General features: G+C 41.9%; 1 protein-coding gene across 3 annotated transcripts in view; it reads left to right on the top strand.

The window, feature by feature from the left end:
- Nucleotides 1-21,892, top strand: part of ITPK1 (inositol-tetrakisphosphate 1-kinase) — a 157,821-nt gene that overhangs the window by 120,816 nt on the left and 15,113 nt on the right. For all 3 annotated transcript variants that reach the window (XM_032689955.1, XM_032689956.1, XM_032689957.1), the window contains 3 exons: nucleotides 14,707-14,805; nucleotides 16,709-16,749; nucleotides 21,285-21,450. In XM_032689955.1, the coding sequence (XP_032545846.1) occupies nucleotides 14,707-14,805; nucleotides 16,709-16,749; nucleotides 21,285-21,450 (306 nt within the window). The remainder of the gene's footprint in view (nucleotides 1-14,706; nucleotides 14,806-16,708; nucleotides 16,750-21,284; nucleotides 21,451-21,892) is intronic.

Here is a 21,892-nt window from a genome sequence, read left to right as displayed (position 1 = left end):
ACCAAATCTCCCAATGGTTTCCTGCTTTTGTACTCTGCTATACACTGTGCAGACAATTCCTAAGGAACCTAAGGAGACTGGAATTAAACACTTGTCGGAGAAGCTTGAAATGTTGATGTTACATGCCTGAAGACTGGAAAATATTGACACCTGCTGTGATTTTCTAGTTCTGAACACAGATTATTTTTTTCCCCACTTTCTCAGTTCAGCAGGGTAATTGATACTTGCAATGTCACTTCCTGTGGAGACATTGCAAGGAGTCCTCAGGGCATTTCCTCCTCTTGTTCTGCTAAAACTAAGGGTTTCCCAAGGACAAGCACGTTGTCACACTGAGCCATGGTACATTCCTGACTGTTCTCAGGTCCTACGTCACCTCTGACTCCTGGTACGTTTTTGTACCTGCTCTTGGAGTGAAAATCCCCTTCTGTAACTGGCAGTGTGTTGTATTTTGGCACAGAATGAATGTGTTTCTGGAATTGCCTGTACAAGTCTCATATGTCTTAACTACAGCATTTGGCTGCTGCAGACAGTGCATAGATGTGACTAATAGCCAGACTTACTGGAACAAAACAAATGCTGGTACTGCTTGAGTTGGTGTCCTGGTAGGGTGCTAACATGTCCTTGTTTGGCAAAACACAGCATTCCTTTCTGAGTGCTTTCCCCTTCTTGCTGAGCTGAATTCAGCAGCTCTGAGAAATAACATCCTCCTCCACATGCATCTCAGAGAGAAGCTGTCAGGTTTTGAAGGCTGTTCCCTGTGAGACCAAAGGTACATAATTTCTGCTTTTTAGCGCAAGTGTTGAGTTTGACAGCACCTTCTCTGCAGTGGCCTAATGTCTTCTGTTGCCCTTTTCTCTGGTAATGTGAATAAATCACCCAGAAAAGATGCATATGCTCTGCTTTGCTGATTAATACATGGCACTCAAGTTTCTGCTAACAAATGGCACCAGTGCTGGCCTCGGGGAAGAGGAAGGAAAGCTAAAATGTTCTTGTCAGGACGCATGCGTGGTTTGAGAAGTCCTCTGTTTGCATAATCTTCTCCAAATTTGAGTTCCAGTTGGGAAGAGCAGCCTCCCCACCTCAGAGAACTGATGTGTTTGTACAGCACAAAACTCCTGCTTGTTTCTGGAGTGCTTTGAGTGCTGACATGTAGATCCTCGTGTTTGAGAGACTCTACAGAAATGAGCACATTTGGATACCTACACGGTGCTAGTAGCACAGCTTTGCACTCGCGTGAAATCATCCATGGGCACAAAGATAAAAAAAGCAATCACTAGTAATCACAGCAATGCAAGAACACAAAGTTGAAACCAAACAAGTGGACAGGGATTTTAGCTTCTAGACACGTGAGGAAATCTCATATAAGGCTTCAGCTATGTGTCTGTGTTATGTATCTTTGCAAATCCTAACATTATTTAGGATCACATTCTACATTCTTGAAATAAGCTGAAGTGCTTATACTCTGTGTGCTGTTCATAGCTTTTATAAACTTTTCCACTGCACTTTTTTACTTCAGTATTTTTGTATCTATATTTCCTTTCTCTGAATTTAAATGCCTCAACAAATATTGTTATGCTGTGGCATTGCACGTGGCTGGTGACTCGGGACAGATCCAGGAACTGGTTAAATTCTTGGTTCAGACGATGTCAGGCAGAGAAGATGAGATTTTCCACCCCTGTCCACAGGCTGTCTCTTGATGAGCCCTTCTAGGGTTTTGTCTCTCACATTTCCCCTGCTGTAAAATGGGTTGGTGACAAGTGCTGCCTTTGTAAAATGGGGAAGATCTCCAAATGAGAAGTGCTTTAGGAGACCATGGGAGATTTGCTGGTACATCCTGAGCCAGAGCCTGCCACTGAAACCCACTGTTGCTTTGGTCAGTTCACTTACGGTCTGCTTCAGCTTCCTTGGCAGTAAAATGAAACCCCCATTGGATAGCCCGGGGATGCTGGAAGAATCTTTGCATGTGAAACTCTGTATATTTGAAGAGGTTTGTATAAATTAAATGTACATCACTGATAGCGGCCTGGATCTTCTATGAGCAGTCTTTCATCTGCATTTGTCTACTTGAAAAGTCTAATCTTAGTATATACTCTGTGTTTTAGGTTTTTTTAAATCTTCGCAAATACAAGCTAATTCTTTTTATCTACTAGGAAGCAAATTAGTAAAGTTTTGACTGAAAGACATGACTGTGTGTCTCAGAAATCTACTCATTGTCCTTGAAGTATTTAGCTTTTCCAGGCCTGCAGATATGTTCCACATTTTGAAAATACTATGTCTCTGAATGTCTTCTGTTGCCCTGACTTTGTTACAGCATTTTCAGTCTGTCAAAAAGAAAATGAGTACCCAGATTCCCGAAGCCTGGAAAAAGGTCATTAAATAGATCAGACAAAAAGGAAATAGCATGTCTACTAAATCAAAGATGTTTTATACAAACCATGATGGGTCATGCTGAGAGCTGTCTAGCTTGTTGAGCTTAGCAATGTTTCTCTTCTTGAAAATTAGCCAAGAGTTTAGCTCTTTCCATAATGTTCTAATCCACCTACAGAGCAGAGTTCAGATCCTGCAACTGGTATGGTATGAATCTGGCATTCTTCTGACTGGGTAGTCCTTAATACTTCTCTGATTACAACATAATTAAGAATAGAGTTTAGCCCATGATTTTACTTACCCTGTTAGTAGCATTTAAATTCTTTTGTGTGGGACATATCATATTGTAGGGCATAGGATTTTGACATATCTTTGCAGCACTGCCGCACACCAAAAAGTGGGTTGAAAAACATTGAGCAGGTGCCCATCAAGTACTCTTAAGTTCTTGCAACTATTTACTTCTCAAAGAAGTGCATTTTCTGAAGACACAGGATGTTACTTTTCCTTTCGGAAAGGATCTATTGGATACTGGGAACTGACACTGAACACAAGGGGAACTTTCCTCTTCACTGGCCAGATACTTGGTGCTGCAAAGTATGGTAGTGTTTTCTAAATGGATACGTCTGTGTGGCTCAAGGCATCTTCCAGAGGATTCATCTCTGAGTCACCATCAGGTCAGGCAGCGGAACAGGTTGCCCAGAGAAGTTGTGGATGCCCCATCACTGGAAGTGTTCAAGGCCAGGTTGGATGGGGCTCTGAACAACCTGATGTAGTGGAAGGTGTCCCTGCCCATGGCAGAGGGGTTGGAACAAGATGATCTTCAAGGTCCCTTCCAACCCAAACCATGGGCTTCTATGAAATCAGCCATAAGTTCTCTGTCCTCCTGGGCTTCTTTTCGGGGTGTTTCTGCATGCGGACATCTCCTCCACCCTTGCTGTCATGCTTGGGTTCATGAATTAAGAGTCAGTGTAGTAACTGAGGCCAGAAAATGATAGGTATTTGTTTGTTTTCAGACTATACAGGTCAGCATTGTTCCCTGCAAGACAGGAATACACATTTCAGGAAAACAGGAAGATTACTTTGCAGCAACAGTTCTCTTGAAGGTAATTGTCTGGCAACAAAGGACAGTTCAGTGCACCTCACACTAGCTAAAATTTACATGTATGTGCAGTACTAGAACTTTACTAACAGAGGGTAGAGATATGTCCAGAGGTGACTAATTTCAAACTGCTGAATGTATAAGGTAAACCACTGTCCAAATGTGCCCATTTCCACTGGCTTCACCGGTATGCAGACAGCTTGCAGAAACATGTTGGCTGGTAGGTGAGATGAATTCCCCTTTCTGTCACAGTTATCCGTTGGCACATGGCTTCTTGGAACTCAAAGCCAAACTCAAGAGCCTGCTGTCACAGGGTGCCTGGCTCCTGGTGCTGCCATGTGTGCTGGCACATCAGTCGGGGACTCCGCTCTGGTGGAGTTGTCCTTCCTCCCTCTGCCTCTTTATTGCCATCTCCTGTCTGCGCAAGTGTTATTGGAGGAGATCAAGTGCTGGACTTGCTGCTTTGAAGCATTGAGGTTTTCATGGAATAAGTGGCTTCTGGCTGCTGCTAGTTGCTTGGCATGCTCAGTGTCAAACCAGGGAAGGGCATTGATTGCACCAAAGATGTGGCCAAAGACCCAGTATCACAGTGCCAGAGAAGAGAGAAGTAGAAACCACTTTGTCCTGGATACTGCTAAAAGTGTGGCATCTTATCAGATGACATCCACAGAAATAACAAGCTGGGACACATGTTTCTTCCAGTTCAGCAGGCACTACCTTTTCTTCATGATGCCAGACAGAATCCTGGGCCACAAGATTTCCTCCTTGCAACCTGTCAGCAGCGTGGAAATGGTGTCCTAAACCAATAGCTTCCTAAACCAACACAGTTTTGTGGTAATGGGTAAGGTAGGGGGTAAGGTCCTCGCCTAGCAGTATTTTCTCACAGGTATTGCACAGGTTTGATGAGTATTGGGTTCCAGTCTGGGAATGCTGTTCCATGGAGTATTTACCCAGAGTGCTTTGCAGTTGTTTAGGAAAAGAGATGTACGGGGCTGTCTAAAGACTTTTTAACAACAGAAACCAATCCAATTTAAACAAAGTGGTGTGTGTGCATTCCTTTGCTGTAGTTATACTAACATAATTAGAACAGAAAAACATACACCAACAAAGCTTTCCCACGTAGATAGGTCTTTGCTCTTTTTCTTTCTGGTGTTTAAAATACACATAGCTTGTTTGTCTCAGAAGTTATTTCTTCTCATTGGTTTTGGAGTGGGCCCAGTCCACCTCACTTTGGAAAAATGATCAAGTTGTACCCTGTGTTGGGCAGCAGCCTTGGTTGATGCACCCTGCTCCAGTTAAGGCATTCAAACAAGTACAGAGCAGAATCCTTCAAGACCAGAACGTGTGTTTCAGTTACATTTTTCCTAAGTGCTTCAGGATTGTCTACAAGTCTTCTATAAGATCTTAATTTGAAAATACAAAATGTTTCTGAATAAAAAACCCTGTTCATTTGAGTTTGTTCCTTCCACACCACAAAGTGCAAGCTCTGAATGGTGAGCAGTGTAGAAGGCAAAAGTCCCACACGTGTTGGAGAAGATTGTTTACCTGTGCAAAGACAGTGTTAGGGCAGAACATTAGCTTCTTGTTTCCCATGTTACATGTAAATTCGGGGACCATGATAATTTGCTTATGTTATTAAGCTGATATTGAAGTCTCTGCTTAGGTATCTGTAAAGAGTTCTTTCCACTGTTGTTACTGAAGTGCCATGTTCTTACGTTTCATCCATGGCACAGGAAGAAGCGCATGGCTGTTGTATAGTTGTGTTCTGGGTGGGTGCTTTGCATAATGAAACTCAAATGAAATCAGTGATCACCAAGTGTCTGGCAAATCCTTTTGACCTCACAGCACGGAGGTGGCCCCCCAGCATAGCCGATGGGAGATGACCAGCCATAGGGTTTGCTATCAGACCTGCTCAGCTGTCCAGTGGCAGCAATGTGCCTCTCCTATTATTCAGTGTTATCCCAAGATCTTGCTGTATTTTATAGATCGACATGTAAACTCTTGCACTTCACTTTGTCTCCACATAAATGTGAGTTGGTAAAGTCATAAAAGGCAGGTTTCCCATTTCCTCTATCATTGCTGGTATGGTTTGGAACAGGAACCAAAAGCCATATTCCTCCCTGGCTCGAGCTGGGGCACAGGTAGTACAGGAGTCCTGCTGTACTAGGGAGGCTTGATCTAGGCACAGCTGATACAGTCAGAGGCACCTCCAGTGTGTCCCTGGGATACCTCTCTACTTTGGAGGGAATTTTGTTACTATTTTGAACTCCTTGTGGGCTGCTGCTTTGCCTCCGACCCAGCATGTATAGATTGGAAGTGGTATTTACTGAAAGCATGGGACATGCGTTGTGCAGTCTCTCCCAGGATTTAGCTTTCAAAAGCTCATTAAACTGATCTGGTTAAGGGCCATCAACCCTCTTAGATTAGAGATATCAAGAGCTTCAGTGGGCTCTACTCTTCTGGGTACTCTAATATCTTCAAATGAACTCTGTCATGGACAAGAAAATGCTGCCTGTGTCATGTCTGTCATCGTGCCCCCTGCCATGAATGTACTCCCTGGTGTTTTTCTATTTTATTAGACAATGTCCTCTGTATAATAGAAGGAAAGACTAATTCTTCAACTGAGAGGAAGTAACTGATTTAAGAGTTACGTGCAAATAAATTCAGTAAGGAGTTCAGCATTCGGCCTTCACAGCTTACCTTAGATTCCTGGGAATGATTAGCATCCCACTGTATGGAACAAACTGGTGTCAGTTTTTTGTGTGCATTAGGTGGTTGTGAGGAACTTCGGTGCTACGTATCTGTTTGAGGGCCCTGGTGCTCATATCTTGTTCAAGCTCCAGCGCGTAGTATATAACAACATATTTGCTCCAAATCTGGTGGTCCTTGGCCATTTTCGAGCTCTGTGTGTGTATATGGTGAAGTGCACACCACTATCTTTTCTTATCTCTCATCTAGACCAGGGGATGCAAAACTGACATCCCATCGGCTCCTATCCTGGACAAGTGTAGTTTGCAAGTGGAAGTTTAGCTTGGAAATTGTTTTGTACTAGTATAAGTAGTTTCTTAGCTCAGTATTTGGGAGAGAAAACATGAAAAATACTGCATTTGGACCATTATATACCTTTTGTATTACGCTGGAAGGAGTCATATTTGGACACTGGCTCTTGGTTCTGAGACTCATTTATCATTCTACATAATAGGGTTGTCCATGTTGGTAAGAGTACTAAAACTGGGGACTTCTGTCACTTGAGAATGGCAATGCTAACTATAATTCCTATATTCAACATACATAGATAAGCATTTGAAACAATATACAAATATATATTGTATATACAAATACATATTGTATATACAAATTACTGTTTAGACAGTTGAGTTGGTTTTAATAGAGATTCAGGTATTCACACTGACTCTGACATTTGCATTTTAATATAGGGCAGACATACAGAGTAGATTTTGCATTGTCTCTCTTCTGGAAATGCCTTTGGGGTTTCACAGATACCAATACTTTCAAGGCCAGAGTTCTGAGCGGAACATTATTGGGGTAAAAATGCAGAAAAGGCTTCTTCGAGTTTGCCAAACAATCCCTTTCATTTTTTTCCTTGATGAGGAAAATTACTTTCTTTCTTCCTGTAACGTTGGAAACACTCCTGCCTGTAAAGAGTTCCCAAGTTTTGGTACAGCTTCAATATTCTAAGGAATAAATGTTACTGTTTCAACAAAAGCTGTTCTGGCAGGTTTTCTCCACCCTTCATCATTACTTATAAGATAGTTTTGCCTAACCTTCTCCACACAGAGTTTAAGAAGCACCAGAAGGTTTATTTCCTTCTTCTGGAAAGCTGGTCCATTTGCCTCCTTTTTCTGTGGTGAGATGTGCTTGGTTTTTTAACTTCAGCTGAAAAGCTTCCTGTCTCTTGCATTTGCAAGGTGGTGAGTAGCTGCTCTTACCTGATGAAAAATGGGACTATTTGAGGATGAACACACATGTCCTGGCCTTTACTCTGTCTCCTGAATGAGATAAATTTTCACCTCTTGACTTGTTACAATGCTGTGAGTTCACTTTATCGGCTCTGTCATGACCATGTTTCACCACAGGTCTGTTTTAACTGAAAGCAGGTCTGTAGCTGTGCTCCTCTACTGACAGGTACCTGTGAGGCTCTGTCACCGTACAAATGAGCTGAATGCTTATTTGCAAAACCTGCTTCTTTCAGCCTGAGAACCCAAGAGATGAGGTGAATTCCCTTCAGAAAGTAGTATTCTGCTCACTAAAGAAAGTGGGTGTAAAATGAAAGACTAGATCCAAAAGGTACAGAAGGATTCTGTACAGACTGTAGTTTTGTGAAATGGTTGTCTCTGAAGAAGAGTTCATCTGAGGGAAAAAACTCCATCAGGTTGGCTTTGCTATGACTTTTCCCTTTATTTCTTCTTTATATTTTATACTTTCTGTTCAATTTAAGCTGATTTCATCATGTTCAAAAACCATAATTAGCACTCCTAAATTGCAAGGAAATGGCATGTTATTGGGAATTTTTTTTAATAATTTCTCTTATATATTCAGCACTCGCTGCCCAAATGCTTCAAAATCACTACTTTATTAAAAAGCAAGACTGTTGCTTGGCAGATGTTCCATTTAACATAGATAGATATTTGGTGCATATTTCCTTGGATGTCATGCTCTGGTAAGCTTGAAATTGTGCCCTTAAAGCTGAGTCTACTCTGCCCTCTTGTGTCTTTGGAATGTGCTGCCAAATGTGCTGCTCCCAAAATACAGCTGCTGTATCATGAGAACTGGAATTTTTCCCCCACAGACTTAAGAGTAAGATGCAAGCATACAGATATTCAGATTGCATTGATTCTTCAGTGATGAGCACAGACCAACGTATGTTCGAATATGTTTTGTCAATATTCCTCATGCACACACATTTTTGAGGGGAGGGGAAAACAACTTGAGAGTATTTTTAGTACAGCTCAGAAGTGCTGAAATAAACCTGTTGAAATTGTGGGGCTTATGAATGAAGTATTTTGGTTTATGAAGCTTTAACTGCAAAATTACCTGCTACAGAAAGGAGTGAAGAAGGGTTTCTTCCAGTTCATAGGGGCTGGACTGCTGTGAAGTTGGGGTTGGCTTAGCTTGACTGACTCTGAGGCATAAGTTTTGACCCTAGCAGAAGTGACAGTCCAAAGCTATAAGTTTACAAGGATGATTAAAGGGATGCCAAAGGGCAAAAATCTGTAGTGGTTTAAGATACCTTTGAGATAAGGTTCAGCTGCATGCTTAAAAAAACCCTGCCAGCTTCTCTGGGTTGGGTTTTTTGGTTGAAAATGAACTTAGAAGGCAGGGGTGAGATGAAAGTTAAGATTTCCTCCCTTTATTATATTAGGAGAAAAAGACATTGCCCTGGCTGTGTATCCTTTCTATCCCCACAGGAACAGAGTACCGCGGTGCAAGCTGGTGGAATCACAGTTTACTAAAAATATATTTATTTTTGAAGAGTCTTAAATGTTTTCAAATCACAGAGCCAACTATTCTATTAAAGAGTGGCTTTTCTCAACAAAGTAGGAAGTTTGAAATTCGTTATGGTCTGCTGTAAATCTTTCTGATAGTTTAAGGCTTAACATTTGCTCTGTGAACAGTTGGATGATAACTGGCCTAAGCCAGTCCTGATTTTGACATGGATATTTTTCTGCCTGAGGGTTTTTACACCGGAGACCAGCACTTTCCAGAAGCATCTTTGTCATTTCTCTGCGTAACACATTGTGTGATGTGGAGGTTGTGTACCCAGTTTCTTCAGAAATAACCCTGGCAACCTTTCTGGCCACAGAGAGCAACTCAGGCACAAGCTGTGCTCCATTTGGAATTGCTAAACAGAATTAAGGGATCTCTAGGTGTTCCAAGTCTGTGGCACACCTGGGGGACTCCAGGCCTCCTCTTGTACTCCTTTGACAAACTGCATCTTCCTGTTTCACAAATTTGCTGTACTAACTTCTTTTACCTTTCCCTTGTCCTCAGCATGTCCCTCTTTTGGTCCTCCTGTGTATAAACACAGAATAAGACACTGCTAATGACACAGTACTGAGCCTAGTCAAAAGATAGGATATTCTTTAAACACTAAAGAATATGTGTTTATGTTTTTCCAGTAGCACTCTCAGGATTTTGGTTGCTGATGCTCAGACTGAAGCCTCAAACAAGTAGTTTGTTCAGCTATTGTAATGACTCCAGTAGCATCAAAAAGTCTTTTTCTTGAAACTCCTTAAAGCAGCTCCATAAAGCCCTGCCTCGCCAAGAGAAGGTGAAGCCTTCTCCCCACTTCACAAATGGGATCTCAGACATGGAATGTGTTTGGTGACTGTGTCATGGTCTCGTGGCAAGAGTTTGGTGGTGCTGGGAATAAATACTTGTTTTTCAGCCTCTCTACTGCGCTTCCTAATCCCTAGGTTAGGTAATGAAGGATGGTGAATTACGAGGTAGGAGACATGTTGAGACTGTAAATCTGAAGTTAAATCGGCAGTGGCCTCCTCACGGTTTGTTTTTTTTTCCTAGCCACAGGTTTTGAGCTAGTCTCACAGATGGCCATGAATTCTCTTTCAACTTCTTTTCTGAAGAGAAGGAAATACAGTTTGTTGATTTATGAATGCAGAGCATTGGATTTGCAGTCTGTTATTTATTTTCTTACTGGTCCAAAATCATAAGGACCAAAGAAATCTGAATAAGACACTATTTTATGGTTCTTCTATTCTTATGGTTTATTTTTTTCCCCATGGGCATCCACAGCTGCCCTCTGTGTCAGTACTTCTCAAACTTCTACAATACAAGGACTATCTACCCTCATCAAAAACCATCCAGAGACTGTCTTGTACAGCCCTTCCAATTTTACTATCAAGATTTGGTTTAACTGGGATCAGCCATGTATTACTCTTATTTTTCTTCTATCTGTTTTGCCTGCCTGCCTAATCAGTGTGTGTTGAGTGTGTGGTTTCTTGTGCCTTCTTCCTTTTGGGGGTTTGGATATCCTGTGACTGTTTGGCATTCTGTCTGCAGGCCACCAGTGGTGCACAGGCCCTGAGTAGAGAAGCACTACTCAGCATCTCTTACTGAAGCAAGCCTGGAGTATAAAGATTTACACCAATTCTCACTGCCAGAAAACTCTCTTTTCCAAGCCAGTTTTTAGTCTGCACCTTCCCTGTCTTCACATCCCATTGCTCCTGTCACTGTTGTTGAACTTCACCTGGAGTAATCCCCTCCTGGCACTGACTCTTTGGTTTGAGTGCTCTTTTACCTTTCTGTTGTTGGTTAGCTGTGTTACTCCCTCTGTAAACTGGCCTTCATCAGTCAAGTCTTCCACCTTCTTAATAGTGTTGTTCCTGTGTGGGAATGGAACAGTGCTCTGACAAAGCTCATCCCAGAGCAGGACATGCCAGAGCTCACTGCCCTGGTGCTGTGAGTGCTGCCAGTCACCTGTGACCTGTTGGTGCTGCCTTGCTGTCTTCAGGGGTCCCACTGTTAATGCTCCCCCTGCCTTTGCAATGAACATGATCCTAGCCATGATCTCCATTCAAGGATGAGGGAGGGATAAAGTGTTGGTAGCAGTGGAAGAACAGAAATAACAGTTGAAAAAAAGAACGGCATAGGTGAGAAATGGGGATGGGGGTGAGAAAAAATACAGGAAGTAAGACAGAGGAGAGAGAGCTCCCTGTGAGAAGAAAAGGGAGCATATTTGAATGAAAATATGGAAAGCGGACACCACAAAGTTTGTGCCAAGGCATACAATAAAAATGAGGACAAGGATGGGGGAGGAACAGAGTGACAGAATTTTGACTTTTAAATTTAATTACAGTATGTTGTTTCTAACAACAAAAGTGGTACAGATACTCTTGGTAGTTGTCTGAAATGAGAGCTGAACCCTCTCCTGATCTGAAGGAATCTTTCCTTGTTGCTGTTAGGTTGGCAGTTCTGTACCTGACAAGGTCCACCTGGAATCCTGGCCATATTTCAAAGGCAGGACTCTCAGAGACAACCAGGCAGTTAGGAAAAAAAGAAATACCATTCTCTAAGTGTGCACTATAGCAATGTACAACCTCTTAATTCACAGCAGTCCTTTGACTTATGAACAGATTTTTCCTGCTGATATCTTCAGTTCAGCATACTCTTCATGAGGATAGGGATAATAACTGTGGTTATCTTTTCATCGTGGGATACAGTGTATGCACCTAAAAGGAGGGAGGAAGTGCCTGAGTTTTAATTTCAGATCCAATGTGAAAAGCATAAATGTTGCATTTGTAATAATCGTTTGGGATTTAAGGTCACTTGTACATAGCCAAGGATGGAAGATGAAGCAGAGTCTTTTCCAAACTTGCTGTTTTAGAAGAAGAGTCTTCCAGTCAGTAGCATCTCAGTGCACAACAAAGAACTGAGTATTGATGGTTGAAGAGCAATAGCATCAGCTCCTTGCATAGGTTCTGCATTGTATCAGGTCATTTCTGCTAGCAGTACATGACCAGTGCAGCTCCATGGGAGGTGTGGCATGGCTGTGGCCTCATGCTATAGTAGTTCTCAGACTGCTTTTATGAAAGTGCTTTGTCCACAGTAGGGCTCTCAGGTGCAAATGAGAAAATTGGTTGGTTTTAGACTAGAGGATTAGGCTGTTGCATCAACAGGGTTAGAGTTAGGTGGAGCCAGAATCATGTCACCCTTCTCACCTCTAGACTGTTATATTTATTTGTTTGTATATATTTACTGTCGTTCTTTTTAGCAGTGATTTTCCATGGTGTCTTGTCACAGCTGGTTTGTGAAGAAGCAGTGACAGTACCAAGGGTCCAGCACCTGACCACAGCTCAGTAATTTCACATTAAAGCAGTTTAGTTTGGCAGGAGGAGAGGGGAGGGTTTGGTGTACCACTGGGTGTTCATTTGCACCACGTGGATCATATGGTGTACTTCCATGCTGATGTAAATTAGTACTGAATTGACCCTCAGCCACTGAATTAGGTCTGTCCTAGACCTCAGTGCAGAGAAGGTGTGCAGATTCTCCTGTCAGTCTGACAGCAGGAGCTTGGTGATGAGAGAAAGCTTTAGCATGTGTTTGCCACCCTGGGAAGGAGAAGATGTCAAAGGAATTACTGTTTGCCCCTTCCTTCATCTCCCCATGCAAGTGTCATGTAATTAGCAGGAAAACTGAATCCTCCCTGTCTCCTGTTCCTGTTTGCATGGGAGAGAAACGGAGGGAAGTGAGATGGAACCATACATCCCTCTGCATCTGCACTCTGAAGGCAAAGTTATTTGTGAGTCTTAAGCATGTGGGTGGGAGAGCTGCCAAGCCAAAGTTGTTCCCAAGTATCTGTAATCTAAATCTTATTCCTTAAATTCATCCAACTAAGGAACTTTTGGTCTGGCAAAGGCTTGTAAATATTACAGTACCTGTCACTTTTGGATGCTGCTTTCTGTTTTCATAGCAGCAAACTGAAAGCTTTGAAGTCCGGGATGTTTTGTTTAGCTTTGTAGAGGTTGACCTCAAAACATCAATCTTTCTGCTCCTTTTAGAATGTATGAAAATAGCCTTTTCTTTTCTCAGAAAACTTCTTGTTAGCAACAGCACTGCTAATGGTCAGAGTTCTCAGATATTCTCTAACCCTTGAGGATGTATTGAGATATGTATACCAAAATATAGAGTTTTGCATCTCTGTAATTTTCAGAGATGATACAATTTTCTTTATCTATATACTTATAATGAAATGAAAAGCATTAATCTAAACAATGTTTATGAAGTGATTTCTGAATGCATGGCTCTCTCAGAGTATATGGTTAACTTTGCTGGGATTTTAGTTCACATGTACTTTTCAGTTTCTGTACCATCTGGACAGAATGGGCTCCACTTGTTTGGATTCTCTGTGCTCACTAGGTTAGATGTGAATGGTAATAACAGTCATGTTTTGCTTATTTTTAATACAAGTTGCTGGTTGGTATAAACCTGTGACTTGAGTTTGCCAGATACAGTTGCTCCCATCATTTGTGCTCATCTCCATTTTTTTCTTGGAGAAAAGTGTCACTGTTTCTCTTGAAATAAGTCTTAAAAGCGAGTCCTGGCAGACTCATTCTGAATTACATTCAGTACTGTGCAGCTAACTCAAGTTATAACTCCTTAATGGCTCCAAAGTTAACCTGGTCACATCTAAAACTCCATGAAAGTAGTACTTTATGCTCCCTGAGGAGGTAAATTGGATAGTCGCTTGTACGTGGGTGATGTTCTTGATTTGGATTTTGTCAATGTGTGCACAGCTTTTGTCTGAAAATCCTTGGGCCTGCTGACCTGTCCTGGAGCCGTGGCTGAAGCCAAGGTTTTCTTTGCACTTGAAATTCAAACCCAGCCCTCTTGAGCAATTTATGCTCAAGTCTTGTGAGTCTTACAGTGGTTTCTCCCTTTCCTGCTGCATTCTTAGGGGAATCTTAAGTATTCTTACAGTGAACAGGAGGTGAATCCTAGAGCAAGTCAACCTACTGAGTCACTAAGAGGGCTTGGTTTTGACCCCAGCCTTCCCACAGCTCCATGTGAACAGCGCAACATCAGCAGAAACACTCTGCAGCAGACCTGCTCTGTTCAATTTTACCATGGTTCCTGTGTTCTTTCTCTTTAACCAGACCGCACTGAGCAGTCTTGACATGGTGTCTTGGTGTCTCAGTGGTGCTCTTACTGGCTTTGCCAGACCAAATGAGCACTGCTTTTGTGGCAGAGAGGTCCCTATGAACAGCAGTATGTATTACATGACTGGCACCTTGTCTGAAGTAAATCTACACTGGAATCTGCCACCTGAGGAGCCCTACAGGAATGATGGCTTTGTGAGACTGCCTGTTCCAGTCACAATTGATGACCATTCAGTTTTTTGTAAAATGTTTTAGAAAATTATGATTGAAGGCATAAAGTTAAGAGCTAAGATCCCAATTGCTTTTCACCTCACTGGCTAAGTCTTGTGCAGCTCCATGTTCCTAAGCAGGTGATCGTTTTTGCTGCCTGACTGAAAATACTGGCTTTATATTTCCATTTAGATTATCTGAAAATTGGGCCTTTCATCTTCTGAAACGTTTCCAGAAACCCAAATTCAGTCTTGGCTTATAATCTTTCTGGTGCTTTAATTTCAGCTGTTAAGGTGGACTATCAAGAAGCAGTTAATATGGAGAGAGCTGTTCATGATGCAGCTGAGAACTTAAATACCCCATCTCAATTTGAGTCTTTTTTTTGTCTTGCAGATGAGAGGATCTGTTCACCACCCTTTATGGAGCTGACAAGTGCCTGTGGAGAAGATACCTTGGAGCTTATAGAGAAGAATGGACTGGCATTTCCATTCAGTATGTACATGGGCTTTTTCTTGGTGCTTCTAGTAGGTTCTGAATATTGCACATGCATCCCCCAAGGCATAGCCAACATTGTAGGAGTGTGGGTTTCACTGCCAAAAGTGTCACAGTTGTTAAAACCTTCCTAAAATAAATGCTCTAAAGCAGCGTTTGGAATGTGGAACAAAGCCTCCCTATCAGCTTTTACTTTGCCTTTTATTGATGTTCCTTACTTTAAACACCTCACTAAAGTAAACATGCATTCCTGGGAAATGCTAATAGTTCTAACAAAGTTAGCCTCTTGCCCTGAACTTGTGCAAGGTGTTTCTCCTGCCAGCTGCATTCATTGTTTTTCTTGAGAAAATCACTGCCTTGCTGATTGTCCTCTTTTTTCACCCACCTCTCCCTTCCCCTGATCCAGACTACAAATATAATCATAGAGAGTAGAAGAAAAAGGGTAAAAAACTACCATACCTAAAAGACTCCAAGGGCCCACAGCCTCAAACAGCTGCTATGAACTGTTTGTGTTTTGTAGCAAGTTTCATCGTGGGGGCTTGTGCTTTAATTCGTTCCTTTATTTGATTCCTTGCAGTATAAAGTGAGCAGAATCGGTTAGTCGGTGTTTGTTCCCTTGGTGCTTGCCTCATTTGTAAGGTTCAGAGGTAAAGTTGTGTGGAAAAAGCATGTTTTGCCCTCCCTGCCATCGCTCTCCCAAATGAGGCAGGTCTCCTGAAGCTAGATTGTGAAGCAGTAATTTAAAGCCCACTGAACGACTTCGACCCCCTCTTTACATTGTGCTCTCAATACAGGCTGACTGGTGCTCAGTAGTCAGCAGCATAGCCCATATATCCAGAAGGTCTGAATCAACCTCTATAAATGACGATGAAATTAAAAAATAGCACTTAAAATTTATACAACTTGGTACGCTGGGAGTGCTTTTTCTTCTTCCTCTCTCTTTTTTTATTTTTTCTTAAAAACGCTCCGGTTCTCCAGAGCATGTGTCTGTGAGACATCGTATACCACTTTCCAAAATCTCAAGTTACCATCTTATTTTGGATTCTAGTGCAGGTCATCTGCCTTTCATAGCTGCCTCTCCTCTTGCCTGGCAATTTGATTCTTTCAGCAACCTCCAAAGAAGCCTCATCCTATCCACCCCCTCACTACTTGCAAGTTTTCATCTCTTTTGCTTAACACATAAGTAACATCAGCTCTAGTGATCATGTGGGTTCCAGGCACTTCAGCTCTTCTCTGGTTCTTAGCAGAAGGAGCATTTTGTTTCTTTTGTCTTACTGGTTTTACTCCTCCTCTTAGGATGGAGGTGAGAACCAGGATATACAGAGCAGATAAGAAATGTGATGGAAAAAGAACTGCTGGACTCTCTACCTTTCTTTGTCCTCCTCTGTGGTTTCCTGTGAAAAATAACTTGTATCTTAGTTTGATAAAGGTCATTAGGTTTCCTACTCTTCTCCAAAAACAGGGAGGTAGGAAAATAAGTTGGTTTTCACCGTATCTCAGTTCCTTTGTTTTCAGGACAGTAGTGTTTTGTGGTACCTGTAAAGTAGCTCCAACCTCAGAAGAAAATCACATACTTGTGAAGATGCTCTCTGAGTAGGCAGGATGGCAATCCCATACTGATACTAACTTCTTAGCTGATGCTTTGCAACTCTGTCCAGTCCTAATAATGATCTGTGCTTGCACCCGAGTTACAGGGAGGAGTTCAGAGAACAGGGCTTGGAGCAAACCAAGTCTTGCAATGATTGAGGACACTGTTCAAACAGAGACTGTCACTGGTGTCTGGTACAGTCAATGCCTTGGTCTGGGAACTCCAGTGTTTGCATGTGTGGGTGGGAATAGGATTATAAGGGGTTTGTGTGTCCTGTTTCAGTGGTGAATTGTTTTTTCTTTTTTATTTACCCAGTTTGTAAAACCAGAGTGGCCCATGGAACCAATTCTCATGAGGTAAGTTAAAAAACTTTGCAGTATTATCTCCCTGCTTCCAATCCCCCCCATGCTGTTTTGGCTGGTGATTTCCAATCCTGTAGTAGGCTGAATGAGGTCTGTGCACAAACAACTTTTCTTCCCTGCCTCTCCCTCATGTTTAAGTGCAACATTATTTTTTCAAAAATCTGAAATGAAGTTAAATATGACTTGAACTTCCTGACATGGAAATTATTTTTAGCACTTTCTAGCTTCTATCACCTTGTTGTGTCTAGCAGTTTGTAGTCTCCAGTCAGCTCTGTCTCCAAGGAATCTCCTTTAGTCTCTCCTTTGGTGAGAGGTCACACTAAATAAGTGTTTCCATCCCACAGTGTTACTTTTCCAACATGTATGTGGTACAGATGAGAAGTGGGTTTGTTTTTCACATGGAGCAGCTGGCTTCTTTCCTTGAGGGGAAGGAGCAACAAACAGAGATGGTTTCCAGGCATGTTCAGTTGTAAGAACACAGTGGAATCTGTGGGAGAACAGTGCTGGTAGAGCTTATCTGCCTTCCTGTAAGGCAATTGGAGCTAAAATGGTTGTATATTCCTGGAAGGAGTGCATTACCTATGAGACTAGCTTCCTCTAAATTTAGGTGAGTTGAGTCCTGTTTTAATTCTTTTCCATTTGTGCTTCCTGCCTTCCTGCTTACTGCAGTTCAGTTTTGAGAATCCAGCCCTTGCTGCTGGCTCTTTTAATTCCCAGCTTCCTTTGTTAGCAACGTGGTCATGAGTCCAGGTTTCCCAGCTGCTCCTGAAATATGTGCTGTGTTGCTGAAATGGCTCTGAAAGCTGAAGACCCTGAAGTAAAATGTTAGTCTAGACTAGCAGAATGGCTATGGCTGAAATCTTAACTGACAAGCATTTTCTTTTAAAAATGCAGTGAGATTTTTCAGTCAGGCCTTACCTTGGATTATTTCACAAGCCAACAGACAGTCCTATTATTTGCCAGAGCAACTGCTATCAATTTTTGCTGTCATTCCCAAGAACACTTGGGGACTGGATTAATTTATGAATTTCTGAATTAGTTAATGAATTTCAGACTCAATCTTCCTTGCTGATGTTTCTGTCAGGAGTTCCTCTGCAACTGCAGCCTGAAATGCATGAACCTTTCAGTTCGTGTCCGGTCAGGCTTGGACTTTGTTTCCTTGGTGAATCTTTGTTTGATCTTTCATACCATGGAGATGCACCTCAGCCTCCTGCCAATATTCCATTTTCAGAGCAAAAATTAGACTAAAATTCAGTTATAGGCTGGACTTTATCACAGGAACTTATGACGAGAGCCTAGGAGGATCCCTGGGAAAAAACCTGAAGTCTTGCATGGTTAGTAGTAGCAACTTTTGGAGTTGCTGAGTTCTCAGGAATGATCCAAAGTGTATTTATGGTCAGAGTGGAACTGTCTTGTAATTGCTTATGGTCAATAATGTCAAGGGAAACACAGAATAAGTACCTGCTTACAGTACAGTCTGTCTAAAAGATGAAGCATACGTCTAGAAATAAATTGTTACCTGTTTTATAAATTAGTCCTTCTTTGGCTTTTGGTAAACAACTTCATTTTCTGTAGATATATTTTCACTGCAGAGTTGACACCAGAACCAAAACACTGACCAGAAACCTGCTTTTCTTCGTAAGATGGCTGTTCAAAAACTTCAAGTGCTGGCTAACAGGGACAGCTGAAGGCTGGAGTTTGGGTTTCGTGCCAGCAAAGGCTGGTGGACTCCTCATTTCTTTTGTGAGAACAAGAGAAGGTGCTGTTAACCTCCTTGTGGTGTCCTGCAGCTCTACATGGCCTCTGCACTAGCAGCTGCCTTGGCCAGCTCAGCACTTGAACCCTGCTTTGCCAGCACCGTTTGTTAAATTTGAACAGAGATGATGGCTGGAAGTTGTGCTTCCTGGCTGTCAGCAGGTCAGAACATAATTAACCTTCAGTGAAGCTGCTATGAGACCCATAACCTGAAGAAATGTGTCCAGAATTACTTTTTCTGAGTGAGAAAAAGGCAGAGAATCACTATGCTTTTTGAGACTGAATTCCTTAAGGACATTGTCAGTAAAAAATACTGGTGCAAATGTTTAGTTTTGCCTTCAAGACAGCTCTGCATTTATAATGAGGAATGCTATTTGGAAATTATGATATCAAGTATTGTTCCCATGTTACTGCCAGACACAGCAGGTCTGTGCTAGATGACAAAGAGCTAGTGCACCCTGCAAGCGAATTCTTGGAGCTCTATTCATGCATGTTAAAAACCATAAGACATCACAGTGAACCAGCATAACGCAACACCACAGGAGTTATATGGGTTGTGTACTAGTCCATGGGCTGTCAGCACAGAGCTTTGCAGAAGAGAGGTTTCATGTCGTCTGTTTCCAGCAGTCTAGGTCAGTTATGTACTGAGAAGATAAACTCTCTGGCTTTCCACACTTCTAAAATAGGCTGATAAATACCTGTTCATCTTGTGGGGTTTTTTTTGGGAATCAATTAATATTGGAAGAGAACACTATAGGAACAGCACAGTTCTTGCCAGTGAGATGTTGTAGGTTATATAAAGCCAACAGTCTACACAGGAGGAGCAAGAGTGTTTCTTGCCACCTGTGAGAAACAAATGAGGTACGATGTTGTTGCTGTGAATCATCTTGATGGATGATTCTGCTGGTTAGAGAAGTTTCTTGCACATGTAGTTACCACTTGCAAATTCACTCTGTGCACCTGGTGTAATAGAGACAGTAAGAATATCAGCTGCAAATACGTATTGAATGGACACATTGACTTGAACTCAGAAAATGTTAATCTACTGAGTCATTGTGCACGTGTGCAGACAGGTAATCTAATGTAGACTACGAGATTAGGAGCAATAAGGACAAAATGTGCTCAGACTTTTAACTATGAATATGTAATCACTACATCCTTTACCACAGCCATGTTTTTGAACAACAAACAAAACCCAAAAACCTATTATATGTGCTATTTTTTTTACAGGAGCAAACTAAGGTGTTAGCAAAAGTTCAGTCTGAAAGTACAGCATTCATCAAAAGAGCAGTTGATCATATGTAATACATGAGAGAGAGCATAAAGGGATAAAGTTTCTTTGTAAAATCCTTCCAGTGACTCTGACTTCATTAAGGCACTAAGCATGAAAACTGACAGAAAGTATATGGAAAGCACAAGCAAGCAGTGTAACTCATCTGCACCATGCTGAGGCAGGAAGCTCCCATTTTATTTTGTGTATCACTGTGGACTCACTGTAGGACCCAGAGGAATTCTCTTAGCCTCTCTGGACTGTCTTGCATTCTGAGTAAAACAGTAGGCCCAATCAGGACAGTGAGAAAATATTAACAGTCTTATAAAACCACCTGTGTTTCAGAGCTTAGGAATTTTTCTGATTGGTGTTTTGCATCCTACATTGACTGAGGTAGGCAGCAGGCTCAAGACTTGGCTGTTAGCTGTTGTCTTCAAGACTCTTAAGATAGGAAGGGTGTTCTAAGCAAAGCATCCCTGCCTGTGGGATAGAATTTTTTCCAGAGGAAAAAAAGATTAAATGAATGTCATGTGCTCTGACCTTGAACACTCCTTACTTGTAAGTTGACCTTACTGCCAACTGCCCCACTGCCACTGGATAACAAGGTCCAGCATTGCTGGAGTAATGAAGAGAGGTCAATATTCAGTTTCCTAGAGCATAGCTTTTTCAGGGCTTTGAGGATAGAGAGCAAACCTAGGCTTATCCTCACTAATAGGAGCCATGTCAGCACCCTTACTCCAACAACAAACCTGCAAAATGGGGCACTATGGTTATGCTAATTATATATGCACATAAGCTTGGTAATGGAGAGGTCGATGGAAAGACCAGTGTAACACGTGCTGAAGATAAGCTGTCTCGTCAAAGTATTTCTGTGCACCTACCAACACTGCGTCCATGCTGCCTGAGGCAGCTGTTGGTCATCATTCAGGCCCTATAAATGCCTTCCTTTTTGGCATATTTATTCCAGTGCCTTCAAGAGGACTATCCATTTGGAGTAATGGGGTGAAACCAAGGAAAATCAGTAAGCCAACATTTGTTAGCAGTAAGAACTACTGGAGTCTGAAAAATGTTCTCTGATGGTGTGGGTGAAGCCTGAATACTTAGGTTGTTGCAACTAAGTTATAGTTAGTACAGCAGAGCTGTTCCTTCTGTTGTTCTCATGCTACAGGCTTGTATTCAATACAAACTTTGTCATCTGTGTTGGTCAGATGTTTTACCCTTTTGTTGTACCTACAGTTGCAGTAGCTTCCCAACTAAAGGCAGAAAATGAAGTTGCAAAGAGCTGAGAAGAAAATGTTGATTGACAATGAAAGCTGCACTGCCAGTAGTGTTCAGAGAGCTGTGTGTCAGTTAAATGAAATGTAATGAAATAGATGCGCAGAAGGAATTCACACATGGTCAATATACAGACACCAGTAGATGTTCCCTGTTGTTGCTAGGCAGGTGGGGGGTAAGCATGAAACTGTTGCAAGAGTTTTTCACAACTGTGTGTGCCTGTTTCCAGATGGCGATCATCTTCAACCAGGAGGGCCTGAAAGCTGTCCGCCCCCCTTGTGTCATTCAGAGCTTCATCAACCACAACGCCGTGCTGTATAAAGTCTTCGTGGTTGGGGAGTCCTACACAGTGGTGAAAAGACCGTCTTTAAAGAACTTCTCTGCAGGAATCTCAGGTCAGTTGTACCGATTTAAAAGAAAATGTCCATTCTTGGAGCCTTGTCAGGAAACATGAAAAATATCTGTGAAAACACTGCTGAAGTGAAGGCAGCTGGTTCTGACATACCATGTTTCCTCTTCTGTATTATTTCAATAGGAAGGGAAATAACTCACCTGCTCTGGAATACATACGAATGACATTCATATAGTAAATATTTATGCAATGGTAACCTGAGTCTCACCTGTTAGAAACAGTGTTTTATGTCATGTGGAAAGGGGGAGAGTTCTCTCATTTCACAGCAAGTTCATGTGTCATTTGTTCCGGAGTTTGTTTATAAATGTGCTTTAGAGAGAATTTCCTGGATTCCATCATTTCAGAACTTCCTCTCCCTATTTTTACCTTGGTTATGTATGTGTGTTTAAATTAAAGATCACTTGTGCTCTCCCTTAAATGAGCCT

Source organism: Chiroxiphia lanceolata, chromosome 6 (assembly GCF_009829145.1).
Source record: "Chiroxiphia lanceolata isolate bChiLan1 chromosome 6, bChiLan1.pri, whole genome shotgun sequence".
NCBI classification, from domain to species: domain Eukaryota; kingdom Metazoa; phylum Chordata; class Aves; order Passeriformes; family Pipridae; genus Chiroxiphia; species Chiroxiphia lanceolata.
This window is presented reverse-complemented; position numbering and strand designations above follow the sequence as displayed.